Source organism: Protopterus annectens, chromosome 16.part0 (assembly GCF_019279795.1).
Source record: "Protopterus annectens isolate FY-2018-M chromosome 16.part0, PAN1.0, whole genome shotgun sequence".
NCBI lineage: Eukaryota > Metazoa > Chordata > Ceratodontiformes > Protopteridae > Protopterus > Protopterus annectens.
The window spans coordinates 559,929,301-559,944,427 of NC_056750.1; the positions used below are offsets into that span (position 1 = coordinate 559,929,301).

Sequence of the window (15,127 nt, forward strand, 5' to 3'; positions counted from 1 at the left end):
ATAATGGGTTTAATGAGTGTCAAGTAGAGGGGAACAGTGACCTGTTTTTTCCTAGATGAGAACCCTTTTGTGATGAGATGTACCACATAGAAGGATTTCCTGACTACTGTGGCAATGTGATTATCAGAGGAGAGACTGCTGTCCACCTGGGTCCCCAGGTCTCTTATCACACATTCGGCATTAAGTAAACTGCCGCCTATGTGGCAGTTCATGGGTACAGAGTTTTTACTAAAGGGGATGACAATGCACTTTTTGGCATTGAGCTTGAGGTCATGGCTCTGACACCAGGTATCTGTCTCAGTGAGGCCCTTCTGTAGGATGTCCACATCATTTGAGAACTCGACTGTGGCTCCTACATTGCAGTCATCTGCGAACTTAGTTAGCCAAAGGCCTTCTGTGTTAGCTTGTACTTCAGAGAAGTAGATACCAAACAGGAGAGGTCCCAGGACTGAATCCTGTGGTACTCTACTTGCCACTGGTTTGAAGTCAGATTTGGAGTCTGCAACTTTTACAGTGTGGGTTCTGTCAGTGCACCAATTGCCAACCCATCTTGTGACATAGGGATTTATACCTAGTTTAGTGAGTTTAGCTGTAATTCCAGAATGGGGGATGGTGTTGAAAGCCTTGGTGAGGTCAAGATAGGCTGTGTGAACACCTTACCTTGTCTACAACTTTGGTGACTGCCTCAAAGAAGTCGATCAAGTTCAGGAGGCATGATCTGCCTTTCACAAACCCAAACTGGGTGGGGTCCAGAGTTTGGAGGTTACCAATGTCTTTGTTTATGAGTTCCATGATGATACGTTCCATGACCTTTCAGACCAGGCTCATCAGACCAATAGGGCGATAGTTCCCTGGATCAGTGGTGGCTCCCCCTTTGTGGAGTGGGATAACTGTTGTTGTCAGTGGGCACAAAGCCTGATGTGAGGCCATGATTGAACATGGTGCTTAGGTGAGGAGCCAGTTCATTCTGAAGTTCATATAAAACGCAACCTGGGATGTTGTCCATTCCCATGGATGCTGTGTTTTTGACTTTAGAGAGTGCAGCTTTTACCTGCATAGTTGTGATTACAGGGACTCTGCATTCTTCCTGTATAGATATGGACCCTTTAGGGGTGAGGGGGGGGTAATGTTAGCACTGAACTTATCTGCCAGTACGTTGGCAATATCAGTTGGGTCTGTAATTGTCATGCCGCTGTGCTGTAACTCAGAGCAAATCTGGGTGTTTCTATTGAGATTCTTGACATAGCTATAGAATGCTTTGTGGTTGCCCCTAGAATCAGTGGCGATTTTTTCGTAGTTAGCTTTGGAGGATCTTATAAGGGATCTCAGCTTCTTACTGAGACTGACCAGGGAACTCCTCCACTCATGGGATTTTACTCTCTTTTGTAACAGTTTCTTACTTCTGTTGTAGAGTTTGTTTATGGCAGGGGACCACCAGATTGGCTTGATTTTTTTGGAGGATAGCGTCTTGGTTCTGTTTGGGATAGCATGATCCACGCACTCGTGTAAGTGCTTATAGAGTGCATCTGTGTAGGATTCAGAAGTCGTAACTCTATTGTCCATCTGCATTTTGTGTCAAGAAGTTCACCACTTCTGTCTTAAGAAACATGAAGTTGGCTTTGGAGAAATTATTTACCGTGATTTCCTTAATGGGGGTGGGATGTCGATATCTATGGTGATTAGCTTATGGTCGGATCTGACCAACGAGGAGCTGACTTCAGGTGTGGAACACCGTTCACTCATGTTGGTAATGACTAGGTCTATGATATGGTTGCCCCTGGTGGGGGTGTGGATAAGTTGATCTAGGGCATTGGAATTTATGAATTCTGGAAAGCGTTGAGCATAGGAGTTGGTACATGAGCAGATTTCCCAGTTAATAGTGGGGTAGTTGAATTCACCCATTATTAGGGCATTTGGTTGAACCCTAATGTTTTCCAGTATATCAAGAAAAGAGGAGTGGCATCCTGGGACATGGTGGGGGATCTGTAGCAAGCTACAATTTGGATTGCAGTTTTGCCCAGAGTTAGTTGCACTTGGATAACCTCGGATGCATTATGCTGAGCAACTAGCCTGGAGATGTGGATATCCTTAATGAATATGGACACACCTCAGCCTTTGGTGTTCCGGTCCAGGTTAAGTGGCCAAAAAGTGTGGTATGAGTTATAGCCTGGTAATGCAGGGGTGCTCTCTGGAGCCTTGAACCAGGTCTCAGTCACTGCACAAATATCGATGTTCTCCATTTTAAGAAGTGCCTCGAGGGAGTGCATTTTGAGATCAGTTTTTGCTTGCCTGTTCCTGTTATGGTGGTGAATTTGTCATTTGAACCTTGCCTAAAAAGGCACTATAGGGGCAGCAAGAACCTTAGCCAGTATCCGGAATCCCAGGGGTGACAGGTGCAGGTCATCACTGGCAAAGCATCGTGGTTTGTCGACCATGTCATCTCAGGCAGACAGATACTGGATCCCCTTAGAATGACACCAGAAGCTTAGCCAATTGTTGAAGTCAATCATTTTGTCCCTGTACTGCGGTATCATTCTGGGCGATGGCAGGATGCTACTTAGGGCTAGGACCATACCTGCCTGGGCTACAAGATCAGAGAGCTCTTCATGTCTCTTTTCATGTAGTCCAGAGAGGTACGTCTCAGGTCATTCACACCAACATAGACAATGACAGAGTCATATTTGTATTTGTTATGGAGTGACCTGAGTGCGTGGGTTATGTGGTGGATCCTGGCACCCGACAGGCAGCTGACAGTAACCTTCTCCTTGTTTAGCCTGGTGAGTGGAACATCAGTGTGCCTGACTAAAGAGTCACCTATGACTAGTGTGTTGGGTACGTTGTTTTGCCTTATGGGCTGTGGTTGAGTGGCACACTGAGTCTGTGGTCTATGTGTCATTTGGGTTGTGTTGGGGGTGGAGGTTGCTTGCGTTTCTGCTTTGGAGGTCTCTGTTGCTTGAGCAGATTATTATTGAGGGCCTCCGTGAATGTTTTTGTGTTTCTATGTGTGGATTTTGGTCATGTAGGTTTAGTGGGATTATGTGATGAGTGTGATGTGGTGCAAGTGTTTACCTTCTTCTCTTGACTGTCAAGTTCAGTCTTGGTTGGAGAGAACTTTACCTCCAGTTTGGCTAGATAAGTGCATCTCTCACAGGTTGTGGTGTTGGGTGGTAGGAGGACAGGGTTGTCTGTGTAGATGAGGCAATTGCTACATTGCCCCAAGATGCCTAGATTCATCAGATAGACAGGAAAGAACACTGGGAGCTGACCCTTGGACATGCCTGAATAAAAAAACTACTTTCCTCTAGACAAGTGAGGAAAGTGAGTATAAGAGCTGTTTTTCTCTAAGCAAGTGAGGAAAGTAAGTACAAAAACTGTTTTCCTCTAGGTGAGGAAGGTTGAGTGCTGTAGTAATTTGTAGCTTAGTTAGTGCTAACAACATGTTCTGAACAAGTGCTGAGCAGGAATAAGCAAATTCAAGTGCTAAAACTAAGAATCTGTACCTGGATCTTGTGGTAGATAGGCTTGCCTAGTGCTTATCATTCCTACTGATAAGCTAGAATGCTTCCCTCCAACACAGAAAGGCTTGGGGGCTCAGAAGCTTAAAAACATTCCTGGATACAGCAAATCTGTATCTGGACTAGGTTAGTTACAGGAAAGGTGGGAAACAAGTGCAAACGCGGGCTTTTAAACCAGAAAGTTGAAAGAGATGGAGAAGCTGCCAAATGGCCAATAAACTACAATTTCTGGGCCAGAAACCACTCTTGTAGTAGATAGGCTACCTAGTGCTTACCACTCCCACTGATAAGCTAGAAGGTTTCCCTCTAACACAGAAAGTCTTTGGGGGCTCAGAAGCTTACAAACAGTCCTGGATGTAGCAAATCTGTATCTGGCCTAGACTAGTTACAGGAAAGGTGGGAAACAAGCACAAATGCAGGCTTTTAAACTAGAAAGTTGAAAGAGATGGAAAAACTGCCCAAACGGCCAATAAACTACAATTTCTGGGCCAGAAACCACTCTTGTGGTAGATAGACTACCTAGTGCTTACCAGTACCACTGATAAGCTAGAAGGCTTCCCTCCAACACAGAAAGGTTTTGTGGGCTCAGAAGCTTACAAACAGTCCTTGTCCTTGTTACAGCAAATCTGTATCTGGACTAGACTAGTTGCAGGAAAGGCAGGAAACAAGCTTAGAATTTTTTTTTTTTTTTGGAAAGTGGACAGGGAGAAAGGAGAAACAGAATATAATTCAAAATTAATGACCTAAGTGGCTTCCCCTTCATAAATGTTCTCTCTGTATCAGGTAGAGTGAGCTAGTGACACTAGACTGGAATAAAGCTGAGATAGAGCTGAACAGATGTGACTTGTAGGAGTATTTGAAGTCAAAATATGATCTCACTTTACTCGGTTGAGTGAGCAAATGAGATATACTCAGGAGGAGTGTTCAAACACAAATTTACAGGAGGGGCTGGCAATTCCAACTGCAGAGACAGCGAGAGACCACAGTATTCTATGAAACAATTAAATAGAAAAATAAATAACTATATTGAGACACAGACACAATATTCAGTAAAACAATTAAATAGACAGAAAAATGAAATGCAGTACAATCTTTAACACTGCAAGTTTATACTTAACTCTGCTAGTAATGCAGTTGACCAGTTAAAGAGATAAAGCATAGCACTCCAATGCTTTTTCAGCTTGGAAAATTGAAACATTTAGTGCTGCTACACAGACAGCAGCCAGAAGAGAAGTTCACCCCTCATCAATGGACACTTCTCTCTGCTGCACGTTTATTGATTTAAATAATTAATGAATTACTTTTTATGTATGTGTTGAGGGGTTGTACTAAGTGTTCTATAGTTTAAAAGGTTTCACTGATTCAACTCTGTTGTGGTTGACATCAGCAGTAGCATGAGTCACAGTGATAACAAGGTTCTGATGTATGGACTTCTCTATAACAAGTTAGTTATAGATAGTGAGATTCATACATCAGAAAGGTGCATGTCAAGCTTATCTTTTTTGAAGATTTTGGAGCATAGTCATCATGATCTGTGTATTAAAATGTTTTTCTTTTCCTCTCTTTTTCAAAGCTGACATCTTATAGAATGTAATGAACACAAGTCTTAGGTACTTACTACTTTGTAGGTAGTCATCCATCCGCACACCTCTCAACCTCTTAATGCAAAAAATCTGGACAAAGACAGAAAGAATGGGAGACGAAAGTTCCAAAAATAGAGACAGAATTTAAATATTGATCCTATAAACTTAGAAAGTTGTAACAGATTTTTCAATATGTATTTTCTGTAGGATATAAAGTCTGAAACTCAAATGTCTGTCATTATTTAGTACTATTTAGTGTCTCCCGTCTTCAGTGATTTGCCAGAAAACCACAAATTTTATGAGGAACAGTCCACAAATATGAGACAAAAATCTGGATATTCTGCAAAATTCTGTACAGTTGAAAGGTATGCCCATCGGTGCGAACTCCTGCTTTGTATAACTATATGCCTACTAATGTAGTGGTGCAACAATATAATTATCCCTTGAAATGAGGCATGTGAAGAATAAGCATAAATCTTGCTGAACTGTCCATTTTTCTTGGAGTTCTAAAGGTGTGGCATCTTTTTATTCAGCAATTTAAAAGAAATGGCTAGGTAATGTCTGTCAGATGTGAGAACTTGTTTGGAACTACACAAACACACTAAATGAATGTACATTTGTTTGTCAGATTCTAGGTAAGTAATCCTTTGGAAAGAAATAATGTAATTTCAGCATTATTACAGTCCTTCATATATGTGAAACATTCAATCAAGTGGATTTTTAAGAGGCTAAAGTTTAATTTATTTTATTTTATTTATTTCACATTTGTTAACCAGGTTGTTCCAGCTGGGTAAGACTTTACCCTTTTTCAGTGGAGACCCGAGGGGAAAAGCCCCAAACAGACATACAAATACATATAAATAGAGACATATTAACAATATTAAAGAGCAAAACAATCTTATGGAAAAGAAGAACATAATGTACTCAGTGGAATAGTACATAGCTATATATACAAAAAGTGTAGCAATAGGTTGCAACAGGAGAAACAGCAGTAATAAATCCAGCAGGTAAGCAGGAAGGAAGTTAAGGTTGTAGGTAATATAATGAAAAGAAACAAGGTATAATTAGATTAGTGGCTAGAAAAAAATTTTTTTTATTATTTATTTTATTTTTTATTTTACATTTGTTGACCAGGCTAGTCTAACTGGATATATGTCCATTTTCAGTAGAGGCCCGGGGAGATAAGCTCCAAACAGTTAAAAGAAATTCACATCAAAGTAATACATGCTTAAAAAGCAGATAAAATAAATTCACATCAAAGTAATACATGCTTAAAAAGCAGATACATGTATAGTAAAAGAGAAAAAGAGATAAAGATAATATCTGTTTACATATTATTAAAGTATATAATTGCAGTACATTTGACATTGATTAGTACAAGTACAGTTATAAGTAGACATTCAAATAGAATAAAAGTAAAATGTACATGTAATACATCTAGTAGTAACATTTTTTTTTTTTTCACAAAGTAATTAATACTATGATGGAGAAATAGATTGTTAGATGTTAGAATGAAGTATATGCAGGGTTCTAAAGGTAAAGTTTGAGTCATATATCAGGAGCTAGATAGTCAGTCAGGATTAGTGCAGGGGCACAACCACTGTGTTTTGAGGAAGAGCTTAAGTTTCTTTTTAAATAGAGTTGTGGAGGGAATTGTAGATAGTTCAGAGGGAAGTAGGTTCCAGTGTTTTCCAGCAGTATTGGAGAAGAGGGAATCTCCAGCCTTGTTATTTGCTTTGTCAATGTTTACAAGAGGTTTGTGTGCAGATCTTAGAGACTTTAGGTTATGGTAAGGGTAAATTAGAGTAGATAGAATAGGTGTTTTGGTAGGTTGATACAGTATTTTATGGGTGATGGCTAGTTGATTAATTTTCAGTTGCTGCTGAAGTTCAAACCAGCCTAGTTGCTTTAAATTAATACAGTGGTGCATTCTGAAAGGGTTACCTGTCGCAAACCTGGCTATGCTATTGTAGGTGTTTTCTAATTTCATAAGATTATGTTTTGACAGGTTAGTAAATATGGGTGAGGCATAGAGAAGGGAAGAGATTAGATGGGAGTGGGCAATGGTTATTCTAGTTGCTGGAGTGAGGTAGGGTTTAATACTGAAGAGAGAGCCTATTCTTTTATTAATAGTTTTCACGGCCTTGCTGATATGGGTGTCGAAGCTAAGGTTGTTGTCGATGGTGATGCCTAGCAGTTTGGTAGTAAGATCTTGGGATATAGGTGTGCCATTTTTAGATAAAATTGTAAAGTCTATTTGGGGGGATTTATTAGTAGGTGTGAATAGGAGGAGTTTAGTTTTTTTGGGTTAAGTAGGAGACAACGTTGTGTAAACCACTGTTCAACAGAGTTAAATATGTGTTGTGTCAGAGAGTGAAGTTCTGATACAGTTGTGGCTGAGCAAATAAGTGTGGAATCGTCTGCGTATTGTATGCATGTGTCTAGGGGAACTGCTTGGTGGAGGTCATTTATGAATAAAGAAAACAGGAGTGGACCCAGTATGGACCCTTGAGGGACACCGATGTTAACTGGTAGATGGGTAGATAGAGTGGAGTTCCAGAGTACAGCTTGATGTGTGTTAGTTAAGTAGGACTTGAACCATTTAATAGGTAGAATGTCTAGTGAGAGAGATTGAAGAATTTGTATGGGTATTTGGTGGTGTAAGCGCAGGGGCTTCAGAATTGGGGGAAAGTAGAGTGAGAGTAAAAAGTAGAGAGGGGTGACTGCACAAGGGACCATAGGTCAGAAGAGGGAATGGTGCAAAAGAAGATAGTAGTAGAGGAGGGATGTAGTGAACTAGAGGGAGGGTACAGAAAGAAGAGCAATTGAATAAAGTAAGTTATAGAAAGAGGAAGGTCTTATAGATCAGACTTAATGGTGAAGTGGGTATGTGGAGAGGGAGGGGTTAAGTTGGATGATAACAGGTACATAAAGGGTTGTTATGGAGGTACACTATCAGGTCATGTTTGAAGTTATGAAGGGAGGTATGACTTCTAATATCAAGTGGAAGATTGTTCCAGGTAAGGGAGATGGAGTGTTTATAGAGTATTTTACCTATGTTCTTGTTGGGTTTATAGACTTGTAGTAAGAGTTTATTAGAGCTGCGCAGGGATCGGGGAGGGTTGTACCAGGAGATCAGGTTGGACCGAGATGGACAGTCAGAGTTTGAATTAAGAATTCTGAAAGCTTGAATAACCTGACATTTGGTCAGAAGGTGTGGGAATTCGAGCCAATGTAATTTTATGAGAGCATAGCAGTGATGGGATTTATAGGGGCTGCTGGTGACAAATCTAGCAATTTTGTTATAGGTTTGGTCTAGTTTTGCCAGCAGGTTATTTTGTAGATTGGAAAATAAAGGGGAGCCATAGAGGAGGGCAGGGAGGAGATAGGCTTGGGCTAGCAGTAGTTTTGAGTTGGGGATCAGGAATTTGCTGTTTCTGTATAGCATGCCCAGTGTTTGGTGTGTTTTCTTTATAGAATGAAGTATGTGGAGGTCTCTGGTCATCTGTGATGACACCTAGGAGTTTAGTGTGTAAGTCTGGTGCTATGATAGTGCCATTTAGAGAGGATGTGAGAAAGGTGGATTTGTGGTGGGCTAGAGTTTTAGGTAGGAATAGTAAGAGCTTAGTTTTAGAGGGGTTCAGGATAAGTTGATTATTGGAGAGCCACTTCTCAATAGACTGAAATGAAGATTGGGTCATATGGTTCAAGGACAGAACCCACAGGGTCAGAGTTGCTGGAGCTATGTCAGACTCTAAGCCAGTCACAAGCGGTGTCCCACAGGGCTCAGTCCTGGGACCCATCTTGTTCGGCATTTATTTTTCCGAGGTACAGGCAAACATAGGAGGATTGTGGCTGACAAAATTCGCAGATGACTGCAAACTGGGCGCCATAATTGATACTCCAGCAGACACAAACATCCTTCAGAGAGGCCTCATAGAAATGGATAATTGGTGCCAGAGCCATGGCCTTAAGCCAAAAAGTGTGTAGTCATACCCTTTGGGAAAAACAAGGTACCGACAAATTACCACATAGGCGGTAATCCATTAAGTACGGAAGAGGTAATCAGGGACCTAGGGACCCAGGTTGACAGTAACCTCTCATTTGACACTCACATTGCCAAAGTGGTTAGGAAGACCTTCTATATTGCCCACCTTATCATGAAGGGTTTCACATCTAGATCAAGAGAGGTCATTGTGCCCCTGTACTCTTCTCTTATCAGGCCAATGACTGAGTACAATGCCCCATTTGGGATGTATCTCACCCGACACCTGCAGCAGTTGGAAAGACCCCAAAAGTTCCTCACCAAGAGGATAAAGGGTCTTAAACATATGTCATATGCTGCCCGACTGAAAAAACTCCAGCTCTATTCAGTCGCATACCGCCTACTCAGAGGTGATCTGTGCCTGACGTACAAGGCCATGTCCAATCCTGAATTAATGGACATGCTCCACCTCAGAAAATCCAAATCCATCAGAGCCACGAGAACAAGTGACTTAAACCTCAACACAGAAATAATAGGACGTGCTGGAGGGACAGATTCATAACCCAGAGGCTCCCTACACTCTGGAACAGAATCCCAGTCCATGTTAGGCAGAGCCCCTCACTGACTCTATTCAAGAGAAATCTCGACGAGTGAATGGGAGATCGTAGGTTTACCCCGGGGGTCATCTCTGTGTCACTACTAGACAGAGGCATAGTAAACTAAACCCTAAAAGGGCGTAGTATTCTCATCCTAAGGGGTGGTGTAAGCCACATACACTCTGGCTAGGCTTATAAATGCCTTAGGGCAGATAGCCTAGTACGAACCTATGAACCTATGGTGTAGGTTATTGATAGCGTCAGAAATGGAGATCAGAGATGAATCATCTGCATACTGTATAATATAGGAGAAGTTGCTGGAAGTGTGTAGGTCATTGGTGAAGAGGGTGAAAAGGAGGGGACCAAGAATTGAACCTTGATGAACACCGGTCTGAACTGGCAGAAAGGGTAAGAAGTAATTTTGCCATTTAACTGCTTGTAGGCAACTGGACAGGTAACTTGAGAACCAATTTAGAGTGGGAATGGAATGAAGTAGAAGGTTGCGAGAGACAGTATCGAAAGCCTTTGAGAGATCTAAGAAGAAAGAGGCAGGACACAAGTTTATTATTGTCTCTGGCCTCAGCTACAGTATGAGAGAAGGATAAGAGTGCAGTGTTAGTATTGTGTTTGGGCCTGAAATCGTGCTGGGCGCTGATTAAAAGATTGTTTTGAGTAAGGTGGAAAAGCAGTTGAGAATGGATCCACTTTTCAAGACTTTTGGAGAGGGGAGAAAGAATAACAATGGGACAGATGTTAGATGGTTCTGTGGAGTTACTGCCTTTATGTAGTGGGATAGTGAAATATTCCTTCCAAATAGAGGGGACAGTGGATTCTTGCATTGAGCGGTTGATTAGAATGGTGATAGGAAGGGAAATAGACTTAGCAGCAAGTTTAAGGAATTGGGGAGGTAGGTTATCAGGGGCGGGAGAACAAGGTTTGAGTTTACTGAGGAGAGTTTTAATATAACTGAGACAGGTTTGAGCATGAAGAGTTCTGAGAGGTTAGTGGAGTCAGATTAGAAATGTGAAAAAGGTGTGGGTCTGGTAATTGAAGTGACAGAACTGGAAGTGGAAATAGAGGTGGGGTTGGGGTTATCAGAGGTGTAAGGTACTAGTTTAGAAATGGTATCAATGACGTAATTATTTAAATGGATGGCTTTATCTGAGGGAGATTGATTGGGAAAAGGGTTGGGGGTTGTGGGTGAGCCAGGGTTAAGAAGAGTTTTTATGGTTGACCAGAACTTCTGGGGGTTAGTAGTTTGCATAGATTGGTCAGACAGGTAAAACTTTCTTTTGTCCTGGTTGACTCTTTTTTTGTAAGGTTTCTAAGTTCCCTGTAAGATTGTAGGAGGGCAGGAGATTTGCTTTTCTGATTTTGTTTCCAAATGGCATCTCTTTTATGCATAAGGTGGAAGGTTTCTTTGGATAGCCAGGGGGCATGTTTACCTTTGACTTTTATTTTCCTGATGGGGGCAAGAGAGTTGAGTATGTTTAGGAATGTCTGGTTGAAGTAGCTAACTGTATCATTTAAAGGTAGAGAGTATAGGCAGGACCAGTTAATATTTGAGAGAATTTTGTTGAAGGAAGTGGTATTGAATTTTCTTTGGTTGCGGATGTAATTTAAGAGGTGAGTACTAGTGAGGTTGGGTGAGTACCTAGTAATGTGGATAGGTAGGTGGTCACTGATGGAGTCAGATAGCGTACCTGGCTGGTGGTACAAATTAGGAGAATTTACGAGAATCCAGTCTAGGATAGAATTGGAGTGGTTTTTGCCAAGGCGGGTAGGGGAGGAGACAAGCTGAGTAAAACCATATAGGTTGAGACTATGAGACGGTGTAGTAGAGTTAACTGAGTTCCAGTCTATATTTACATCCCCAAGTATGATAGTTTCAAAGGGGATGTGAAGAAAACACCAAGATAAGATGTCTTCAGGGATATTGATATTATTCCCTGGTGGGATATAGATTGAGGCTATGGCCATTTTTTGGCAGTTGTTGAGATGACAGGTTACTATGAGTAGCTCTGCAGGGTGGAAGGTGGGAGTGGTAATTGTAAGTGGTAAGATATTGAGAGAGCCAGAAAAGAGAATAGAGACACCGCCTCCCTTTTTGCTAGGTCTATCCAGTCTGTAGATATTGAAACCGGTGGGGGGGGGGGGCAGATCTCTGAGTTGAGGATGTGAGGTTTTAGCCAAGTTTCAGAGAGAGTTAAGATGTGGGGGGTATAGTGTTGTATGAGTGCGTGGAGTTCAGGCTCTTTGTTGCAGATGCTCTGGATGTTAAGGGAGAAGAATTTTAGTCTTTTGGTTCTGTGTGTAGAAGTGAGAGTGGATGGGGAGGTACTAGTGAGAGTAGGATTGCTAGAGGTGTGGGGGGAAGACGTAGTAGTGATAGCAGATGGAGTGGAGGAGTTGGAAGATAAGAGTTGGTTATTAGGACCAGGGTTGGGGTGTATATCGCCTGAAAGGAGGAGTGTTGTTAGGATAGAGAGTAAAGATTTAGTTTGAGGGAGAGGATACAGAAATTTAGATTTTAAGTTTGGGATGTGTTTTGATGAGGGGAGTAATTTAGTTTTAAAGAAAAAATAGTGTGGTAGAGTGCAGTGAGTGTGGACATAAAGTAGTGTGGTAGGACCTGGATTGATTTTGGGAGGGATGTAAGTTCCGAGTGGAGGGTAAGGGGAGAATTGCAGGGAAGTGTGATAAGATGTGACGTATGTCAGTGTAAATAGCAGAGGGGAGAGGAAAAGAAGTGGCAACATCTTTAGTGTTAGGTGTAGGCAATGGTTACAACAATGCGGTATGTAAAGCAGTTTGAAATGTGACAGGTAATATCTTGAAAAAATAAAGCGATAATAAAATATACCACAAAATATATATTCTTTATAAACAAAATATACTTGAAAATTTAGCAACCACAAAAGGTCCCAGCAGTAAGACTACAAACGAAGTTTGTCTTAATCGTAATACAAAGCACGGTCTCCTTAATTAGCAGACTGCAATCATCTGACCATCGAAAAACAAACTGCGACATATAAGTAAATAAGATTTAATAGAATGCAGATAATCTGCTAAACTGGATATAGCAGTGCGTAGAGGGCTACTTTTTCTTACAGTTTGTAATAACATGCGAGTACGCTTCCTCCAAATCTGAGAGTCTTAAACAGCAGAACCGATGCCTCTGACTCCAAAAATGGCAAGGGCACCATGTCTAGATGGAGGCAATAAGAGAAAAAATGCTGACAGGATGCATCTGAGGTTATCACCCCTATAAATTACATTTAGAATATACACCTTGTACAGATGCAAATGTCATATTTTTTTATACAATATATCGTAACTCAAACCATGCAGCCAAAATTAAATAATACATACCACTGCTGCCTCCAAGAAAAGTAAAAAGCTAGGGAGGGAAAATGAAACAAATCCAGAACCTCCACCCCCCCAAGGAGAAAAAGACATCAGACAACGTCCATGAACAGCAGCAAAAACTATAATGTGTGAACTGTGCAGTGTCAGAAAATGTATCTGAATATTAGTAAAAAAAAAATAAACTATAAATGTGAATAGGCAAACAAACTCAAATGTAACCATATATAAATTTGTTCATAATTAGTGAAAAAGCGGTAGACAAATATCTACCCTTCTGTAAACATTTAACACCATATACTCATAAATGATACAGTGGCAAACTCTTGACGAATACAGTTACATTATAAGTCCATATTAAGATGTTAAATCTTCCTCTTCTCAGTCCTTTCATATTAGGTAATAATTTTCCATTAAAGATCCAAATTCAGTCAATGATGTACCATATTGTCGTACAGTACAATTATTAAATCTTGGCCCAACTAGTTGTATAGCAGACAAAATGGACGCCAAAGAACTTGTTCAAACATATATCCAAAATAGGTGTAACAAACGGTAAACTCCAATTCCAAAGTATGAAAGACACACAAAGTCCCTTAATACATTGTCCATCTCTTTGTATCAATTCCAGTTAAAAAGTGGACACCACCAACCAATTGTTCCTGAAATCTCTTCGAAATAAAGGTCAAAAGATAATAAAACTACAGTGAAATATGTATTGAAACCAAGGAAATGTCACTCCAGGTGATCCTGTTAATTATTATAGACCATCCTATTCATATACATAGCAATTTTCACAAAGGTGAACCACTCTACCTTGGCTACGGTTACTAGATGTAAATGACAATGTAAAACCCAAATGTCCAACAAGTCTGAGCCAATATGAAGTTTTTACTTGGCAACAACAGCTTCCCCGTTGTCAATCCACTCGGAAAAATTCAAGTGGAAAGCCCACCAATTATTTCCAAAGAACATGAAATAAAAGTCAAAAAGCTTAAGTTACCACTCCAGTATGTAGAAAAGCAAAGAGTTAAGCTGCAAACTTCATCCTCGTAGCACTACCGATATTAATATGGCCTTCATCCACTACTAGCCTAGAACGAAGATTGTCATTCGCCCAGGAATTAATAATCAACACTGCTGTAACTTATAAACTTTTAGACCAACTACTCGAACAAATTCAAGTGGAAAACTCTGCCCAATTATTTCCAAAATACAAGAAATAAAGGTTAAAAAGCTGTTATTGTCCCTCCAGTATATGAAAATGCTGAGAGTTGAGCTACCAGCTTCTTTCCTCTACCGATGATGGTTTTATATTATATGGTCTTTACTTATTTGCTAGTGATATTTTACTTTCTCTTCTCTCTTGTGTTTTTTGCAGGTTCTGTCCAATGGATGGACGCTGTCTATTGAGAAAGCTCGCATTTCTGATTCAGGCACGTATTCCTGTATTGCCAGCAATACTGAGGGAGAGGACAGCCAAGATATCACCTTGCACGTTCAGCGTAAGTAACACTTGTTTTACAATATATTATATCAGCCTGTTTGACCAGATTTGGAGCCAAATAATATTTGGAACTAGCTGTTGAAACCTTTGCTTTACCCCATGTCTATACTAATACATCAGTCCATAAAATAATACCACGTCCCTGTAATCTAGAAGAAGGCAAATAAATATTGTTTTTTCACAACAGAGATCCTTCCACTGACTATTCCACTTTCAGACCAATTGCTATGCTGCCATCCATATCCAAAATCCTAGAAAAAATGTATACACATGAAGTTACATAATTTCCTCACTACAAATAACCTTCTCTCCCCAGTACAACATGGCTTTTAACCCAATCACAGCACTGCTACAGTTCTGCTGCATTTTGCTGACACTATCAACAAGAACAGAAACTCTGGTAATCTGGTTTCCTCAATATTTAATGATTTGTCTAAAGTGTTTGACACCGTGTCCCACCAAAAGTTCTGACAAAAGCTTTCTTCTCTCTTGATTTCAAAGCTTCTTACCTGATAAATATCAAGTTGTCAAATCCTTCCTACCCATCACAGTGTACCACAAGGATCCATACTTAG

At 40.6% G+C, this 15,127-nt stretch overlaps 1 protein-coding gene across 2 annotated transcripts in view; it reads left to right on the forward strand.

Annotated features, from left to right (window-relative positions):
• Positions 1 to 15,127, forward strand: part of HMCN2 (hemicentin 2) — a 2,554,053-nt gene that overhangs the window by 1,349,105 nt on the left and 1,189,821 nt on the right. For both annotated transcript variants that reach the window (XM_044058392.1, XM_044058391.1), the window contains exon 40: positions 14,427 to 14,550. In XM_044058392.1, coding sequence (XP_043914327.1) covers positions 14,427 to 14,550 — 124 coding nt within the window. The remainder of the gene's footprint in view (positions 1 to 14,426; positions 14,551 to 15,127) is intronic.